At 42.1% G+C, this 20,149-nt stretch overlaps 1 protein-coding gene across 1 annotated transcript in view; it reads left to right on the top strand.

The window, feature by feature from the left end:
• Positions 1 to 405: 405 nt before the first annotated feature.
• The window catches only part of polr1c (RNA polymerase I and III subunit C), a 38,572-nt gene continuing 18,828 nt past the window's right edge, over positions 406 to 20,149 (top strand). The window contains exons 1-6 of the mRNA XM_034185279.1: positions 406 to 505; positions 825 to 896; positions 1,946 to 2,053; positions 3,583 to 3,715; positions 8,469 to 8,600; positions 12,585 to 12,737. Coding sequence (XP_034041170.1) covers positions 434 to 505; positions 825 to 896; positions 1,946 to 2,053; positions 3,583 to 3,715; positions 8,469 to 8,600; positions 12,585 to 12,737 — 670 coding nt within the window. The 5' untranslated portion in view covers positions 406 to 433. The remainder of the gene's footprint in view (positions 506 to 824; positions 897 to 1,945; positions 2,054 to 3,582; positions 3,716 to 8,468; positions 8,601 to 12,584; positions 12,738 to 20,149) is intronic.

Here is a 20,149-nt window from a genome sequence, read left to right as displayed (position 1 = left end):
GAAGAACTGAGCCCTTAACTCTAGAGCTCAAACCCCTCCGCTCTCCCTCTCACTGCCAAACCCCTTTCACAAAGGAACCGTTGTAATCTTTCCCATTTCCACAGGCACAATTTGTCCGTAATTCACCGCCAAGGCCCTGGAATGCGCAGTGTTTATGTGAGTTGACCTTTCAACTTACCCAGCAGCCCCTGTGGCACTTAAACTCAAAACTGGCTTTGATCCCCAGTCGTGTCCAAGTCTGCAAGTCCCCCTGCCAGGTTAGGCACCGACTCCCGTAAAACCGTTTGGTCTTGACGTCACATTTAATACTGCCAGATGTCACAGTTTTGCGCGTGTGCAATTTTAAAAGATTGACTCCAGGCCAGAAGGTGGCGGTAAGGCGCGGTGAAGTTCTGTGCTCGCCGCCTGACCTCAGCGGTAGAAGAAGAGCAGCATGGCGACCTCTCTGAGTAACGTGGATGAAGTCCGTCATCGAGTGATTTTACAGGAATTTAACGTGAAAAATGTAAGTTCAGTTTGTGTTCTTCAGGGAGTTTTTTGTCGTTAAACGTTGTTGTAAGTGTGGCGCTTGAGTTGATCAGTGTCAGGAAGTGTTTCTTTAAAAGATGATTGTTTTGGGCTGAGTGTTTTTAACTTTCTGCGTCAAACGTCACAAATTTCTTTTTTTTTTTTTTTTTTTATAAAGTGTGCGTCTTTTGGCTTCGTCTGCAAGGTGGAGAGCAGCCAGCAGACTGAAACATAGCGCCATGTGTTCATTAAAAATACACCAACACACTCCTTCACTTTAAACACAATAAGTTTATTTATCGTATTTATTCCTTTAGGTTCACACAACAGATTTTCCTGGAAACTACCACGGTTATGACGACACCTGGGACATGCAGACATTTCAGAAGGTAAGACATCTTTTTTTTCTTGTTTAGACATTAAGGTAACTCTTCAGTTTTACCTTCAGCCAGAAGAAGGTGGCAGATGTTAGCTGATCAGCACGTACACATACAGTAGATCCATCCAGAGTTCACCAGATCCTCTCCTGGAGGACCTGGTCCTGTCCACCTGCTCCACTCACACCCAGCTCCTGATTGGCTGAGTTAATGGCAGTGGGTGGAGCAGATAGAGTTAGAAATCATGCAGGTCAGGTGATCTCCGGGAGCTCCAACATCTCAAAACAAAGTAACATAAAACAAAAATGACATTAAGGTCTTGTGTGCTGCTAATAACAGAAAAATAGACGGTCGACTGCCGTCTGTGGCTCGCCTCGAAGGACAAAAGTGTAAAATGTGCTCACTCACTTACTCCAGTTAAGGGTCACAGAGGGCTGGAGTCTATCCCAGCAGGCATAGGGCGTGAGGCGGGTTCACCCTGGACAGCACACCCATCTGTCACAGGGTCAAATACAGACAAACAAACGCATTCATACCTACAGACAATTTAAAGTTTCCAGTCCACCGAACTTGCATGTCTGTGGATGTGGGAGGAAGCCAGAGCACCCGGAGGAAACCCACACAAACACGGGGAGAACATGCAAACTCCACACAGAAAGGAGCAGGCGCTAATTCATCCCATGACCTTCTTTCTGTGAGGCAACAGTGCTAACTGCTAATCTACCAGTTTAAAGTGTGCCTCTATGAAAAACAAACAAAAACACATCTTAAACTTTAGTGTCCAACCTCATGTATTGTAACGGTGTTGAGCATGTGGGTGCACTTCGGCGGTGATGGCAGCAGTTTTGATCTTTGCGTATCACGGCATGCTGGGGTTTGAGAACATGACAGAGATTTAGACCCCAGAGCTCTGAAACAAACCAAACAGTTTCTCAGAGTTTAGTCTGTGAGCTTCACAGAGCAACAGAAACCTGACTGGGAAAACTGTCTTCATATGTATTTTAAACTTTCATCAGGTTTTCATGACACTTTTTAACTCAAGTTCTTCTTTGTCCCTGCAGAACTTTCGAATTGATGTGGTCCATCTGGATGAGAGCTGCCTGGAGTTTGACATGGTGGGCATAGATGCTGCCATTGCCAATGCCTTCAGAAGGATCTTACTCTCAGAGGTACGAGGGTTTGGACTTTGCTTCTGTTGTACAGTGGGGAAAATAAGTATTTGAACACCCTGCGATTTTGCAAGTTCTCCCCTTAGAAATCATGGAGGGGTCTGAAATTTTCATCTTAGGTGCATGTCCACTGTGAGAGACATAATCTAAAAAAAAAAAATCCAGAAATCACAATGTGTGATTTATTTATTTATGTGTTACTGCTGCAAATAAGTATTTGATCACCTACCAACCAGCAAGAATTCTGTCTCTCACAGACCTGTTAATTTTTCTTTAAGAAGCCCTCTTATTCTGCACTCTTTACCTGGATGGACTACAGGACAACAGGCAAGCAGCTTGGTAGAAGACAACAACTGTTATGATTATTTATTAGAAAGTGGAAGAAACACAAGATGACTGTCAATCTCCCTCGGTCTGGGATTCCATGCGAGAGCTCACTTTGTGGGGTAAGGATGATTCTGAGAAAGCTCAGAACTACACAGGAGGACCTGGTCAATGACCTGAAGAGAGCTGGGACCACAGTCACAAAGATTACATAAGTAACACATGATGCTGTCATGGTTTAAAATCCTGCAGGGAAGCAAGGTCCCCCTGCTCAAGCCAGCACATGTCCAGGCCCATTTGAAGTTCACCAGTGACCATCTGGATGATCCAGAGGAGGCATGGGAGAAGGTCATGTGGTCAGATGAGACCAGAATAGAGCTTTTTGGAATCAACTCCACTTACCATGTTTAGAGGATGAGAACAACCCCAAGAAAACCATCCCAACCGTGAAGCATGGGGGTGGAAACATCATACTCTGGGGGTGCTCTTCTGCAAAGGGGACAGGACGACTGCACCGTATTGAAGGGAGGATGGATGGGGTCATGTATTGTGAGATTTTGGCAAACAACCTCCTTCCTTCAGTAAGAGCATTGAAGATGGGTCATGGCTGGGTCTTCAGCATGACAATGACCCCAAATACACAGCCAGGGCAACTAAGGAGGGGCTCCGTAAGAAGCATTTCAAGGTCCTGGAGTGGCCTGGCCAGTCTCCAGACCTGAACTCAATAGAAAATCTTTAGAGGGAGCTGAAACTCCAAACCTGAAAGATCTAGAGAAGATCTGTATGGAGGAGTGGACCAAAATCCCTGCTGCAGTGTGTGAAAACCTGGTGAAAAACTACAGGAAACGTTTGTCCTCTGTAATTGCAAACAAAGGCTACTGTACCAAATATTAACATTGATTTTCGCAGGTGTTCAAATACTTATTTGCAGCAGTAACATACAAATAAATTATTAAAAAAAATCATCATACATTGTGATTTCTGGATTTTTTATTATTATTATTATTATTTTTTTTTTTTAGATTATGTCTCTCACAGTGGACATGCACCTAAGATGAAAATCTCAGACCCCTCCATGATTTCTAAGTGGGAGAACTTGCAAAATCGCAGGGTGTTCAAATACTTATTTTCCTCACTGTATGAAGGTTCACACATGGACACTTTGAGATGATTGTCTTCTGACATGTCTGTGCTGTTCCCTCCAGGTTCCTACTATGGCTGTGGAGAAGGTGTTTGTCTATAACAACACTTCGATCATCCAGGATGAGGTCCTTGCACACCGACTGGGCCTGATCCCCATCAAAGCTGATCCTCGCCTCTTTGAGTACAGAAATGCTGGTAAAGTGGTACATTTCACCTCTGCCAACATATGTTTGCTTCCCTGTGCCTCATTTTGTATGTACTCCCTCACCTTCATCCTGTCCATGTCTGTCTGCTGCTGCATGCACTCAGGTCCATATGTATTTGGACAGTGACAGTTTTTTTTTTTTCTGTATACCACCAACATGGAGTTAAAACTCAGACCGTCAGCTTCATTTCAAGGGGTTAAACAAAAATATCACATTTACCATTGAGGGATTCCAGATGTTTTCAGTGTCTAGAGCCCTCAAGTGAAAGGACAAAGTAACATAATTATAACCATGAGGATGATTGTTAAAAGTTGAGGCTCAGTCAGGTTCAGCCTGAAAAAAAAAAACATGTTTCTGCCTCTATGTGGACTTACCACATTCAAGGAGAGTGTAAAGAGTCTGGTGTGTTGTGACAGGGTCCAAGGTCCACATGGACTGACAGTCGGTTAATGTACTTAACTCTTGGAACATCACCTCTCTGGTGGGGAAAGAACCTGAGCTTCTCTGGGAGGTTGAGCCATGCCAACTAGAAATAGTTGGGCTCACCTACATGCACAGCATGGGCTCTGAACCCAAACTCCTCACGGGGTGCTGGACTCTCTCTAGAGTTGTGGTGGGTGAGTGTGGGAATAATCACAAGTTACTGGCTGATTGCTGTTATTTTGGAGTTTTGCCCAGTGAACAAGGGGGCTGCCTTGATGCAGCTGTGTGTCACAGAGGAATCTGACTGTTGTTTGTGCAGAAGCACCAAACAGCAGTTTAGAGTACTGAGCCTTCTTGGAGACTGTTAGTGGGATCCTGGAAAAGGTTCCTGCTAGAGACTCCTTAGTTCTGCCAGAGAACTTCAGTGCTCACAAGGGTAACTGTGGGGAAATTTGTAGGTGAGTGAATCAGAGTGATGTTTTGCTGTTAGACTTCTGTGCTGGTCATGAATTGTCCATAACATCTATGGCCTAGTTCAAAAATAATGAAGCCTAACTGCTGATTTGCATTGCATTTGTCATGAACAAGCCATTATTTTATTTAGCACCATCCAGATTTATCTGTGAGTTGCCTATAGTCTGTTTGACAGGTACTGAAAACTTCATGGAAAAATTCTGCTCGGTTCCAGAGATATGCACGAAATTTACCGCAAAAGTAGCACTTTTTTCATCAGTTTTGTGTGACATTAATGTTTAGCATTATCATTTAAAGTTGAATGTTAAAGAAATCACCTTGTATTTTGTCAGTTTGTTTGTGCTTCATACTAACACAGAGTAATACATTTTTGTAAAGGTAGAAATGTCATTTCCTAGGAAAAACATCATGTTTCTAAAGCAAGGTAAAACTGTCACAAGCGTAACACTGAGAATAAGCCCTTGATTTATTTGTGTCAGAACCTTAGCTATATCTCCTACTCTGCTTCAATAGAATAATTATATTACTTGTTCAATAATACCAGGAACTAATGGACAGAATTTCTTTGTTTCAGGCTTCTGCAGACTAAAGAAGATACCTCTAACTGTTGTCACAAGCGTTACGCTCTAGCACATATATAGTACAACCCCTGGCAAAAATTATGGAATCACCGGCCTCGGAGGATGTTCATTCAGTTGTTTAATTTTGTAGAAAAAAAGCAGATCACAGACATGACACAAAACTAAAGTCATTTCAAATGGCAACTTTCTGGCTTTAAGAAACAGTATAAGAAATCAGGAAAAAAAAACTGTGGCAGTCAGTAACGATTACTTTTTTAGACCAAGCAGAGAGAAAAAAAAATATGGAATCACTCAATTCTGAGGAAAAAATGATGGAATCATGAAAAACAAAAGAACGCTCCAACACATCACTAGTATTTTGTTGCACCCCCTCTGGCTTTTATAACAGCTTGCAGTCTCTGAGGCATGGACTTAATGAGTGACACACAGTACTCTTCATCAATCTGGCTCCAACTTTCTCTGATTGCTGTTGCCAGATCAGCTTTGCAGGTTGGAGCCTTGTCATGGACCATTTTCTTCAACTTCCACCAAAGATTTTCAGTTGGATTAAGATCCGGACTATTTGCAGGCCATGATTTTGACCCTATGTGTCTTTTTGCAAGGAATGTTTTCAGTTTTTGCTCTGTGGCAAGATGCATTATCATCTTGAAAAATGATTTCATCATCCCCAAACATCCTTTCAATTGATGGGATAAGAAAAGTGTCCAAAATATCAACATAAACTTGTGCATTTATTGATGATGTAATGACAGCCATCTCCCCAGTGCCTTTACCTGACATGCAGCCCCATATCATCAATGACTGTAGAAATTTACATGTTCTCTTCAGGCAGTCATCTTTATAAATCTCATTGGAACGGCACCAAACAAAAGTTCCAGCATCATCACCTTGCCCAATGCAGATTCCAGATTCATCACTGAATATGTCATCCACAGTCCACAATTGCTTTTCCTTAGCCCATTGTAACCTTGTTTTTTTTCTGTTTAGTTGTTAATGATGCCTTTCGTTTAGCTTTTCTGTATGTAAATCCCATTTCCTTTAGGCGGTTTCTTACAGTTCGGTCACAGACGTTGACTCCAGTTTCCTCCCGTTCTTTCCTCATTTGTTTTGTTGTGCATTTTCAATTTTTGAGACATATTGCTTTAAGTTTTCTGTCTTGATGCTTTGATGTCTTCCTTGGTCTACCAGTATGTTTGCCTTTAACAACCTTCCCTGTTGTTTGTATTTGGTTCAGAGTTTAGACACAGCTGACTGTGTACAACCAACATCTTTTGCAACATTGCGTGATGATTTACCCTCTTTTAAGAGTTTGATAATCCTCTCCTTTGTTTCAATTGACATCTCTCATGTTGGAGCCATGATTCATGTCAGTCCACTTGGTGCAACAGCTCTCCAAGGTGTGATCACTCCTTTTTAGATGCAGACTAACGAGCAGATCTGATTTGATGCAGGTGTTAGTTTTGGGGATGAAAATTTACAGGGTGATTCCATAATTTTTTCCTCAGAATTGAGTGAGTCCATATTTTTTTTTTTTTCCCTCTGCATGGTCTAAAAAAGTAACCGTTACTGACTGCCACAATTTTTTTTCTTGATTTCTTATAGTGTTTCTTAAAGCCAGAAAGTTCCCATTTGAAATGACTTTAGTTTTGTGTCATGTCTGTGATCTGCTTTTTTTTTCTACAAAATTAAACAACTGACTGAACATCCTCCGAGGCCGGTGATTCCATAATTTTTGCCAGGGGTTGTATAACCATGCCTAAAATAACATTTCACAAAAAAGACCACTTTTAAATTTTGATGCTTATGTCACACTTTGGCTTCATTATTTTTGAACTAGGCCCTATCTTGTTTATTAGTCCTATGTACCCTTGGTACCAGACCACCCTAGCTCAGAGGTTTTGTTAATGGTGCTGTCAGACCTGTGACTGTGTCTTGGACACTCAGGTGAAGAGAGATACAGAGCTGTCAGCTGATCAGCATCAAATGGACCTGGAAGGTCTAAATGCATTGTGAGGTTTTTATGGGAACATTTGGTGGAAGAGCTTGTCCAGCTGGCCTTCAGCTTAGACCTCTGAAGAAACCTCGTCACCATCCCGAGGGAGGTTGAGGACCTGGAATGGAATGTTCAAGGTTCCCATTGTTGAAGCAGCTGCTTTGAGGTGTGGCCAGATGGTTGTCGTTGCTTGTTGTGGTGGAAACCCAAGAACATACTGGTGGACACCTGCGATGAGGCAAGCAGTCAGCCTGAAGAAGGAGACCTTTCATGTTTGGTTGGCACAGAACCGACATGTACCAGCAGGCCAGACTGCAGCCTTAGTGGTGGCTGAGGCAAAGACTCGTGTGTGTGTGTGTGTGTGTGTGTGTGTGTGTGTGTGTGTGTGTGTGTGTGTGTGTTGGAGGAGTTTGGAGAGGCCATGGTGAATGACTTTCGATCAGCCACAAAGAGGTTTTGGCAAACTGTCAGTTGACTCGGGAAAGGGAGCCAGCTGTTTTCCCAGGCTGTGTTCAGTAAGCGTGAAGAGCTGCTAACCTGGACTAAAGATCTCATCAGGCGGTAGAAAGAACATGTTGAACATCTCCTCAAACCACACTGAAGTTGAAAAGGCAGGGATGGAAAACTGGGGGCGGGTCTGGTGCCATCACCCTAGCAGATGTCACTGAGGTAGTCAAAAAAAAAATCCTCATCATTAGCAAGTTGCCAGGGGTGGAGGAGTTTTGCCCTGAGATGCTGAGTTCTCTGGATATTGTTGGGCTGTCTTCTGTGACACAGCTATACAATGTTGCGTGGAAGTTGGAGGCAGTACTACTGGATTAGCAAACTAGGGTGGTGGACCCCATCTTCAAAAAAGGAGCCCAGAGACTGTGTTCCAGTTATGGAGGAGTCGCACTTCTCAACCTGCATGTGAAAACCTCTGCCAGGGTACAAGAGAGGAAACTTAGACCGTTAGTCCAACCTCAGATACAGGTGGAACAGTGTGCATTCCGTCCTGGTCGTGGAACAGTGGACCAGCTCTTTATGTTTGCAAGGATATTGGGGGGACAGTGGGGGTTGCTGTGGGAGTATAGGGTTCCTGATCCACTGCAACACGTGAAACGCGCACACGCACCGGCTGTTTATGGTCATACCGCGAGGCAACATTACACAACTCCAGACTGTCCAGTTACTTTGGAGCCTGAGTGTGGAAACCAGCAGTGTATATTTGATGTGTTGGTAAAGCTGGGTGCCTCGGGGACGTCAGCAGAGTGTTGCTTTTGGTGTTTTAGGGGACGACTCTGGAGAGGAGGGCGTCTCTGAAATAGACACAATTCAGCTCCAGTTGAAGATCAAATGCAGTCGAAACCCCAAAGCCAGCAAAGACTCCTCGGACCCACAGGAGCTCTACCTCAACCCCGCAGGTAAGTATCACACAATACTACTGCAACTCTACCTTTGACCAGTGGCGGCTTGAGAAAATATTTTGTGGGGCACCAGATGGGCCCGTTGAATTCTTGGAGTGACACACTACAGCACTGAGGTGCTTCAAGCTGCACAAGTTCATACCAAAGTCCAGACATTATAGAGTATTTTTTTAAATACGAGGTCTATTAGAAAAGTATCCAACGTTATTATTTTTTTCAAAAACCATATGGATTTGAATCACGTGTGATTGCGTCAGACAAGCTTGAACCCTCGTGCGCATGCGTGAGTTTTTCCATGCCTGTTGGTTGCGTCATTCGCCTGTGAGCAGGCTTTGAGTGAGGAGTGGTCCAGCCCCTCGGCGGATTTTCATTGTCAGGAAATGGCGGAATGATTTGGGCTTTTTTTCCATCAGAATTTTTTCAGAAACTGTTAGAGACTGGCAGCTGGAAACCATTAGAAAAATTTATCTGGCTTTCGGTGAAAATTTTACGGGCTCCACAGAGAATAAGGACTGTTACTGTTGCTTTAAGGATGGCCCCCAGCGGCTGTGGGGCGCGTCGTGCTCCAAAGCCGCCATCGAGAGGTTGAATGACCATTTCATTTCTAAACGGATGGCTGTCTGGATCCGTGACCATCATGTGCCATTTCTCTGGTTATCACAAGAGCTGGACATCAACCATTTTCCAGCAGATTTCACTTTTAACAAGAGATTTTGTCATGGAAAGCCGAGCGGAGGCTTCGCGCGTCACGATGGATTTGCTACTGGAGCGAGACAAAACCACCTTCGTTTTTGTCTCACAGGACGGCTTTGAGATGGCGTTCAGACAGCTGTTGGTGGTTTTTCCATCGGGTGATTATCCGAGAAATTGTGGATGTGCCTGGACATGCCAGAACATGTCCTGTGAGGCTTCATCACGGCGTTGCTGTGCGCCATGCGGCACCGCCGCAACGCGCGAAGCGTCCGCTCCTCTTTCCATGACAAAAACTCCTGTAACAGTGGAATGTGCTGTTCATTTCCAAACTGGACGCTGTGTTTTATTCGGGACATCGTCTGACTAGCACAGGAATTGTGAAAAGACGTGGACATCTGCACATTGAGACAGACGTGCAGAGGAATTCCGTGCATCGCAGCGGTGCCGCATGGCGCACAGCAACGCCGTGATGAAGCCTCACGGGACATGTTCTGGCATGTCCAGGCACATCCACAATTTCTCGGATAATCACTCGATGGAAAAACCACCGACAGCTGTCTGAACGCCATCTCAAAGCCGTCCTGTGAGACCAAAACGGAGGTGGTTTTGTCTCGCTCCAGTAGCGAATCCATCGTGATGCGCGAAGCCTCCGCTCGGCTTTCCATGACAAATTCTCTTGTTAAAAGTGAAATCTGCCAGAAAATGGTTGATGTCCAGCTCTTGTGATAACCAGAGAAATGGGACACGATGGTCACGGATCCAGACAGCCATCCGTTTAGAAATGAAATAGTTGTTCAGCCTGTCGATGGCGGCTTTGGAGCGCGGCACGCCCCACAGCCGCTGGGGGCCGTCCTTAAAGCGACAGTAACACTCCTTATTCTCTACCAAGCCCGTAACATTTTCACCGAAAGCCAGATACATTTTTCTAATGGTTTCCAGCTGCCAGTCTCTAACAGTTTCTGAAAAAATTCTGATGGAAAAAAAGCCCAAATCATTCCGCCATTTCCGGACAATGAAAATCCGACGAGGGGCCTGGACCACTCCTCACTCGAAGCCTGCAACCGACAGGTGTGGAAAAACTCACGCATGCGCACGAGGGTTCAAGCTTGTCTGACGCAATCACACGTGATTCAAATCCATATGGTTTTTGAAAAAAAAAAAAAAGGTCGGATACTTTTCTAATAGACCTCGTACATGCTTATTTTATGAATTTCATTTTATGATTCTCACATAAATCAGATTATGTTATTAAACTGTCATTATAATTTACATCCAGCATCACTCATAAATGAAGACCGCGTCTGACTTCAGTTTACTTTATATCCAGCACATCATCGTAACGTCTTTCGGCTTCTCCTTTTTTCAGTCGCCACAGCAGGTCCGACGTGGATCTGCATGTTGATTTGGCACAAGTTTTACACCGGATGCCTTTCACGATGAAACTCCACATTATGTGCAGAACGGGCAGAGGTGGGCTTCAACCAGGAAGTCTTCACCCTGTAAACAAGCGCACTAACTGCTCGGCCCGCACGCTGACCCGATCTGATCCGGTATCTGTACCGGCTCTGATATCGATGTTATTCACGTCCCAGATATTGGAGGGATGGCGGCGAATGTGAAAATATTGTCAGAGGCGTTGGTCACCGCGCTGCAGCTTCTGTTTAAAAAGAGGCTCAATTCACAGAACGCCACCTGACAAAAAAGAAAAGAAAATATCAGTGGTTGTAAACATCAGGTGTGTTTGAATGATCAGTTCACCGTTTATGGTGAAGTTGGTTTCACATTCAGACAGAAATAAGGTTAATGGAAAAATGCTGTTAAACTTTGTTTTCTTCATTTTGAACCACATCAGAGGTTTATTAGCATCAGACGGCTGAAACCCGGCACCAGTGTTCATTTAGTTACTTTCTCACACTTCACACTTGGATCAGATGCGCGGACCGGACACACGGATCAGACAGATCATCTTCACACCTCCGTCTGAAGATCAGGATGCCTTTTGTGTGCCTCTGTTGGCAGAACAATAACAGTCTGAAACTGCGGATTTTTCACTCATTTATTTTTTTTTTTATTTCAAGTGACTGAATGTGTTCAGGGGGCGGGGCCTTAAAATGATTGTGTTGTTGCCTTCCTCTGTGCGTTTGAGCTCCGCCCAGCGTCACTTAAGGACTTTCCTGAGCCTGAATTCAGATGGCGTCCCTGCGGCGGAGACATGCAGTTTTACAGTTCTTGAGTTTTAAGATAGTAAAGCTGCCCAGAAGGACGGAGACGAGCACAGCTGGATATTCAGTTAGATAACTTACAACTTCTTGTTTTTGCACATGTAAATGTCATGTTTGAATATGTTAATTACGGTCACAAGAAAACAATGTTTCCAACAGAATTGGCTGATGGGAGTTTATTTATTACCTCTGCATTTATCAGTCATGCAGTTAAAGTGGTAAAATGTGAATAATTAAGTTGCAGGATGATTTAATGTTGAGGCCCCTAAATTTTGTGTTCCCAAAATTTCCAGTAGGAGGCGACAGAGCTCCTCCTAAAAACAGCTTTGTCTGGAGCTCTGGCCCCTCTGTTGTCCCGTCTTGTCTCACCATTGATAGGATGTCCTGATGTCGTCCACGCCCTCTGTCTGGTGGTGTCTTTTCTCTATAAAGTCTTTTTTCAAGACCTGCCATTTTTCATCAATCAAGAGTTGATTGATTTGTTTTTTTTCACAGGGGCACCCCAGAAAATTGCATACAAGTACATGCACTGTTTTGAGGAAGGTACATTTCCAAAATGCCACAAGAAACTGCCAAAAAAATAAATAAAAATACTTAATTCTTTCACTAAAACATCAAATCTAGGCTTGCATCTCAGATTTACCTTCTGGTAAATTGTAGCTGAACTTTCAGGTGTTCTTTTGAAGGAAATCCTGCTCTAAACACTTCATGAAGCTGAATAACTGTAGATACAACATATCCTCATAAAATCAACAATAATAATATTAATGCAAACAGAGCTGTGGTATCAGAATAGTGTCCGTATCAGCAGATATCCAAATTCAGGGATCAGATCGGTGCATCTATAGTCATAATCGGAGTTGGCAACAATCTAATTAAGGCACGTGGAATATTCTGATATCAGATTACTGACATGTACAGATCTTAACCAGACCAGGACGTCCTGTTGGAGTTTTCCGAGTCACAGCACAAAGACAGGAACCTGAACTAGAACTGTGGAACACATTTCCACAGTAAAAACCAATCTGCATGTTTTTGTTCTGACTTATCGTCCATCTCCTCTCAGTTTATTCGGGAGACATAAAATGGGTGCCCATCAGGAACCAGGCAGATGTGTTTGCGGATACCAGCATTGGACCCGTGCACGACGACATCCTGATAGCTCAGCTACGACCGGGACAGGAGCTGGACATCGTCATGCACTGTGTGAAAGGGATCGGTAAGAGTCTGTCTCCCAAGAAAAGACTTCTTCTCTTTAGGAACTGTCTTCAGTGTGAAGCAATATCTTTTTATAATGTAATGTCTAAGCTCAGCATTACTGGGTCTGTTTGGAGTTCCTGCTTTAAAATCAATCAGTTCAGTTAGGATGAGGGAAGCCAAAAATAAGAAAATGATTGCAGCTCTTGTGGTTAGTAATATGATCAAACAAATATGTAGGTTGTGATATGATAAGAATTTTCTTTGGCACCACTTTTATTCTTTAGATAAGGGATTCATAATCAAAAATTCATGCTGTCTGGAAACCATTTAGAATTTCAACCCCTGAGGGGCAGAAATTCAAAGGAGCAGATGCTATGACCAACATTTGGCAATTTTTGAAGTGATTTATAAGAAGTCTTACGCATGTTAATATAAGATGGGTCACAGGTAATTTCTAAAACTCACCCATGTCCACACCTGTCCACCTTCCTCCTGTACTTGATCTGCATGATGGCAATGAAGGAAAAGACAATATTCACTATGGAATTTCCCCCCAGATGAATATGTGCTCTTCATTAAAATGAGCTGTACTTTTGCTTTATGTAAAAATAACCCGACATTATAATGCTTGGATTTTGGTAGAGCCCACATTTTCTCAGTTTTGTGAAATTTGAAACGTTCAAGAGCTTTAAAGGCAAAGAAAAGATGAAAATGACTTATCATAGAGGAGGTGATGGTCTAGTGGTTAAGCATTGGGCTTGAGACTAGAGGATCCTCGGTTCAAATCCCAGCCTGGTCCTTAATCCCCTAGTTGTTCCCCGTGTGTAGTGAGCACCTTGTATGGCAGCACCCTGACATCGGGGTGAATGTGAGTCATTATTGTAAAGCGCTTTGAGTGTCTGATGCAGATGGAAATGCGCTATATGAATGCAGTCCATTTACCATTTAAAATGTGCAAAAGAACCCAGGTAACAAAATAAAGTTCCCAAGATGTTATCAGAATGTTTGTCAAATGTTATCAGAACGTTGGCAAGTTTCTTTTTGTTTCCCAGAACATTTGATGTAACATTAGTAGAAACATTTTGAGAATGTTCAGCCAAACATTTGCAGAATGTTTGTGCTTGGACTATATATAGGTAAAGAAAGTCCCTTCAGCTACTCCCTTTTCATTAGGGGTCACCACAGCAGATCCAAGGTCGGTCTTCATGCTGATTTGGCATAAGTTTTAGACCGGACGCCCTTCCTGATGCAACTCCACATTACATGGAGACATATGGCAGTGGTGGGGCTTGAACCTTCCGCAATGAAACCAAGCACACTAACCACTTGGCCACCACCCCTGCTAGTTTGTATATATATATACACACACACACACACACATATATACAACCCCTGGCAAAAATGATGGAATCACCGGCCTCGGAGGATGTTCATTCAGTTGTTTAATTTTGTAAAAAAAAAAAGCAGATCACAGACATGACACAAAACTAAAGTCATTTCAAATGGCAACTTTCTGGCTTTAAGAAACACTATAAGAAATAAGGAAAAAAATTGTGGCAGTCAGTAACGGTTACTTTTTTAGACCAAGCAGAGGGAAAAAAATATGGAATCACTCAATTCTGAGGAAAAAATGATGGAATCATGAAAAACAAAAGAACGCTCCAACACTTCACTAGTATTTTGTTGCACCACCTCTGGCTTTTCTAACAGCTTGCAGTCTCTGAGGCATGGACTTAATGAGTGACAAACAGTACTCTTCATCAATCTGGCTCCAACTTTCTTCAACTTCCACCAAAGATTTTCAATTGGATTAAGATCCGGACTATTTGCAGGCCATGACATTGACCCTATGCCATGACATTGACCCTATGTGTCTTTTTGCAAGGAATGTTTTCACAGTTTTTGCTCTGTGGCAAGATGCATTATCATCTTGAAAAATGATTTCATCATCCCCAAACATCCTTTCAATTGATGGGATAAGAAAAGTGTCCAAAATATCAACGTAAACTTGTGCATTTATTGATGATGTAATGACAGCCATCTCCCCAGTGCCTTTACCTGACATGCAGCCCCATATCATCAATGACTGTGGAAATTTACATGTTCTCTTCAGGCAGTCATCTTTATAAATCTCATTGGAACGGCACCAAACAAAAGTTCCAGCATCATCACCTTGCCCAATGCAGATTCGAGATTCATCACTGAATATGACTTTCATCCAGTCATCCACAGTCCACGATTGCTTTTCCTTAGCCCATTGTAACCTTGTTTTTTTCTGTTTAGGTGTTAATGATGGCTTTCGTTTAGCTTTTCTGTATGTAAATCCCATTTCCTTTAGTCGGTTTCTTACAGTTTGGTCACAGACGTTGACTCCAGTTTCCTCCCATTCGTTCCTCATTTGTTTTCTTGTGCATTTTCGATTTTTGAGACATATTGCTTTAAGTTTTCTGTCTTGACGCTTTGATGTCTTCCTTGGTCTACCAGTATGTTTGCCTTTAACAACCTTCCCATGTTGTTTGTATTTGGTCCAGAGTTTAGACACAGCTGACTGTGAACAACCAACATCTTTTGCAACATTGCGTGATGATTTACCCTCTTAAGAGTTTGATAATCCTCTCCTTTGTTTCAATTGACATCTCTCGTATTGGAGCCATGATTCATGTCAGTCCACTTGGTGCAACAGCTCTCCAAGGTGTGATCACTCCTTTTTAGATGCAGACTAACGAGCAGATCTGATTTGATGCAGGTGTTAGTTTTAGGGATAAAAATTTACAGGGTGATTCCATAATTTATTCCTCAGAATTGAGTGATTCCTTTTTTTTTTTTTTCCCCTCTGCTTGGTCTAAAAAAGTAACCGTTACTGACTGCCACAATTTTTTTTTTTTCCTGATTTCTTATAGTGTTTCTTAAAGCCAGAAAGTTGCCATTTGAAATGACTTTAGTTTTGTGTCATGTCTGTGATCTGCTTTTTTTCTACAAAATTAAACAACTGAATGAACATCCTCCGAGGCCGGTGATTCCATAATTTTTGCCAGTGGTTGTATAACTCAAAATAGCATTCACTGAATTCTATCACAAAGTTCATTATATTATCATCTAAAATAATAAAATTAGCTTATTGTTCAGTGACATCTTCCTATATATGCTGTAACTTTAAAATTGCAAAGCGATTATGATAATAACAAGCTTTCATACTATGCAGAAGTCTCAAAGTGTTCTCCAGAACATTACACACAAATAAGGTCCCTACACAGCTAACAAAATAAACTTCCTAAAATGTTATAAGAATTATTATCAGAATGTTAGCTGTAAAGTTCTCAGAATGTTTCAGAGGAAAGTTTTGTTTTTTTCTTCATGAAATCAGTCATGTTAGCATAAACATTCCCAGAACATTAGGCGTAATGTTCTGGGAATGTTTCTAAGGGCAGTTTCTTTTTGGTTGCCAGAACATTCTGGTGACATTACCTCGTTACTTGTGTGAAGCGCCTTGAGGCAACTCAAGGTGCTTCACGTTATTACGAGGACTGCTTTCTTCCACTTGCGAAATATAGCGAAGATTCGTCCCATCCTGTCTATGGCTGATACTGAGACCCTGATCCATGCATTTATCTCTTCTAGATTGGACTACTGCAGTGTTCTATTTTCTGGTTTACCGCAGTCCAACATTATCAAGTAGACTTTATTAGCCCCCCAGGGGCAATTTGTTGTGCAGCCAGCAGTAGAACACATTCGGACATACATAAACATGATCTAAAATATGGCATAAAAACTCACCATGAAAACTCACCACACAGTAAACATAATAACTCAATAATAAGAAAACCTAGTTAAAAACCACTTGTGTGATAGTGTTTAAAAATCTAATAACAGTGGGAATAAAAGAGTTCTTGTACCTATTGGTCTTACATTTCTTAGACATAAATCTACTACCAGATGGAAGCATTGTGAACTCAGGGTACAGGGGGTGACTGGAATCGTCCAAGATCGACCTCACCTTCTTAATTAATCTGTTTTTATATATAGATGGCGGGTCGTTTAAGGAAACACCAGCAATCTTGTTGCACTCATTTACAGTACGATCCAGGCGGTTTTTGTTTTTCAAATTTAAAAACCCATACCAGCAGATAAAAGAAAAATTTAATTAATTTAATTTAATTAGCTTATAATGTGCCAAATCACAGCAAAAGCCGTCTCAAGGCGCCTTACATAAAACAAGTAAACATAAAATTGAATAAATAATTAAAAATGAATAAAAAAAATTCAAATACATAAATAAAAACAGAAGTAAAAGAATAAAACAAATAAAAATAAAAACTATCCATAAGAAAGAGAATAAAAATAGGTTTTGAGTCTTGACTTAAAAATGTCCACGGACTCAGACTGCCTCACGGTCGCAGGAAGACTGTTCCACAGGGTGAGTGCACGATACGAAAAGGCTCTTTGACCTGCTGACTTCGTCTTCACCCTGGGAACACAGAGAAGTCCTGCATCCTGTGACCGCAAAGCCCGGGCCGGCACGTAGAGTTCCACCAGATCAGCCAAATAAGATGACGCCAGTCCATGAACAACCTTATAAATCAATAGCAAAACCTTAAAATCTGCTCTCACAGAGACAGGGAGCCAGTGCAAAGATGCCAAAATGGGTGTGATATGTTCAGACCTTCTGCTACGTGTCAGAAGTCTGGCGGCAGCGTTCTGAACCAGCTGAAGACCCCTAATGCTGGACTGTGGTAACCCTGAAAATAGACTGAATAATCAAATAGACTGAATAATCAAAAAGATTATTCTCAATAAGATAGTCTACGAGCTGCCGTGACACCACTTTTTCCAGAGTTTTACAGCCAAATGATAGATTTGATATCGGCCGATAGTTTTTCAATACACTTGGGTCAAGATTAGATTTCTTAAGTAATGTTTTAATCACTGCAGATTTGAAACATTTAGGAACAGATGCAGAAGTTAATGAGAGATTAATAATTTCCAGCACAGTCGGCCCAAGAGTGGGCCACAGGTCCTTAAACAGTTTTGTTGGTATAGGATCAAATAAGCAGATTATGCTTTTTATAGACGTTATGAGTTTCATCAGCATGCCTAGTGAGATACTATCAAATTCTGTAAATCAAGGTAATAACTCAGTAATAACACCCATCTCAATAGCAGGGTGTTGTGGCTGGGTTAAGGCATGCTGGGATATGTTTAACCTAATGCCGTCTATTTTTTCCTCGAAGTAATCCAAGAAATCTTGTGCTGTAAAAGGAGAGCGACTGACAGGTGGTTGTCCACGAATAAGTATTGCTACTATGTCGGACAAGAACTTTGAGTTATGCTTGTTTTTGTTGATCACATCAGAGTAATCGGTCCACTTTGTAGCCAGTAGTGCATGCTTATTGTCTAAGATATCATCAAGGCAGGCAAGGTGGAATACTTCTAATTTTAAACTACGCCATTTCTGTTCTAGACCTCTAGCCTTATGCTTGAGGTCACGCAAGTAATCATTGAACCAAGGTGACTGTGTTTTTTGTGGGGGGGCATGGTTTTAATATAGGTGGCACAGTCATGTCAAGTGTACTTTTGGGCGCTGAGTTTAAGCTATCCGCAAAACTGTCTACTGATTGGGCATTTTCCGAACGTGAAGCTAAGATATCAGGCAGTCTGGCTTAGAGTTCAGTTATAGTTGAGGAGTTGATGCTTCGCCACAGTGATAAATAAGGTTGTTGTTCCACTAAACACAGCAGCGAAACTGTAAACCTAATCAGAGACCACCGATGCAAGAGGCATGATGGTAATATTTGTGACAGCAATACCACGTGCGAGAACCAAATCCAGGATATTTCCACAAATGTGCATCAAATCCTGAATGTATTGCTGGAATCCTAATACATCCATAATTTCCATAAATTATTTGCAGAGGGGATCAGATGTCTTATTTATATGAATGTTGAAGTCACCGATAATCAGAATGTTATATGCGCTAGTTGACAAGTTAGAGATGAACTCACCAAATTCATCTCAGAATTCAGAGTATGGGCCAGGGGGCGTATATATAGTGACAAAGTAATATGGCTGATTTTTATTCTTGTGACCTTGGCATCGTGGGCAGAGCGGAGAATCAGATGTTCAAACAAATTATATTTATGTCCCCAACAGCTAATAAACTAAACCTAGATTTATTAATAAGAGTAACATCCTCACCTTGTTTCGCATCATGCGGGATGTGACTCAGTGTGTACGCCAGTGAGCAGGCCTCATTTAAGGGGAGGACAGCTGTAGGTTTAAGCCAGGTTTCACATAACCCAAACATATCTAAGTGATGATCCATAATTAGATCATTATTCGGCAGTGGTTTTGAGAACAGTGATCTTATGTTAATGAGACCCAGACTAAGGACCTCAGTGGGGTTGACAGACTGTTTGGATTTCAGGGTGGTTCCAGAGTAGTATATATAAGATGCCTGAAAGTAGGTTTAGGTTTGAGACAGTCCATGCAGGTTGTATGTAGCAAACGCAAAATATTTGATATTGCTGGAACAGCCAGTGGGCCATCTTCAATTTCAGTGTCATCCAATGTAGTAATGGGTATTAAGTTTGCAAAGCATATCCCTCTGATTTTTATGCACATGTCTGCGGAAACAGGCCACAATCTCAGCTGGACAAATTTCCCTCCCTGCTACATAAGCTGCACCATCACCATAGTGGATCTTCTGCACTAATTTCCCTGCTAAGCTAATGGATTCCACACCCACATTTGTCATAAGCCTTGCAGGGTCTCTAATCACCTGCTCTGTGGCCTGATGTAAAATACTAATGTTACCCTCCCTGTAGAGCTCTATCTATGTTTGCAGACGAGATGGCAGCGCCTTCCCCAGTTGGGTGAAGGCCGTCCGGCATGAGCAAGCCATGGCGGCTCCAAAATGAATGAATGAATGAATTTATTTGGCACACAAACTCAACAGTAACAAAAAACTGATACACAAGACAATTCCACCGTGACATGTGTGACCAAAAGGGGGTGAGCAGAAGCAAAGCTTATAAATGCCCACCCCTTATTTACATACAAACATACATATATACTCATTACCAACCCCCAGAGCAAGCACACAGGCGACGGTGGTAAGGAAAAACTCCCTCTGATGTATTGAGGAAAAAACATCAAGCAGCCCAGACTCTAAGGGGTGACCCTCTGCTTGGGCCATGATACAAACACATTTAACACAACACAAACTCAAGTCCCGTCATCATAAACATCTCCAGTGTAGATACATACATATATACATATACACACACATACCTACATACACACATACCTACATACATATGCAATGCGTGTGATTTTATACTACATATTTACAAGATAGAAAAACAAAGTGCACACAACTAAACAATGATCAACAAAACACCCTAACCCTCAACACCCTTCCTCCTCCTTATACCT

This window comes from Thalassophryne amazonica, chromosome 13, assembly GCF_902500255.1.
Source record: "Thalassophryne amazonica chromosome 13, fThaAma1.1, whole genome shotgun sequence".
NCBI classification, from domain to species: domain Eukaryota; kingdom Metazoa; phylum Chordata; class Actinopteri; order Batrachoidiformes; family Batrachoididae; genus Thalassophryne; species Thalassophryne amazonica.
The sequence above is the reverse complement of the archived record's forward strand: the minus strand, read 5'-3'. Positions and strand labels throughout refer to the sequence as shown.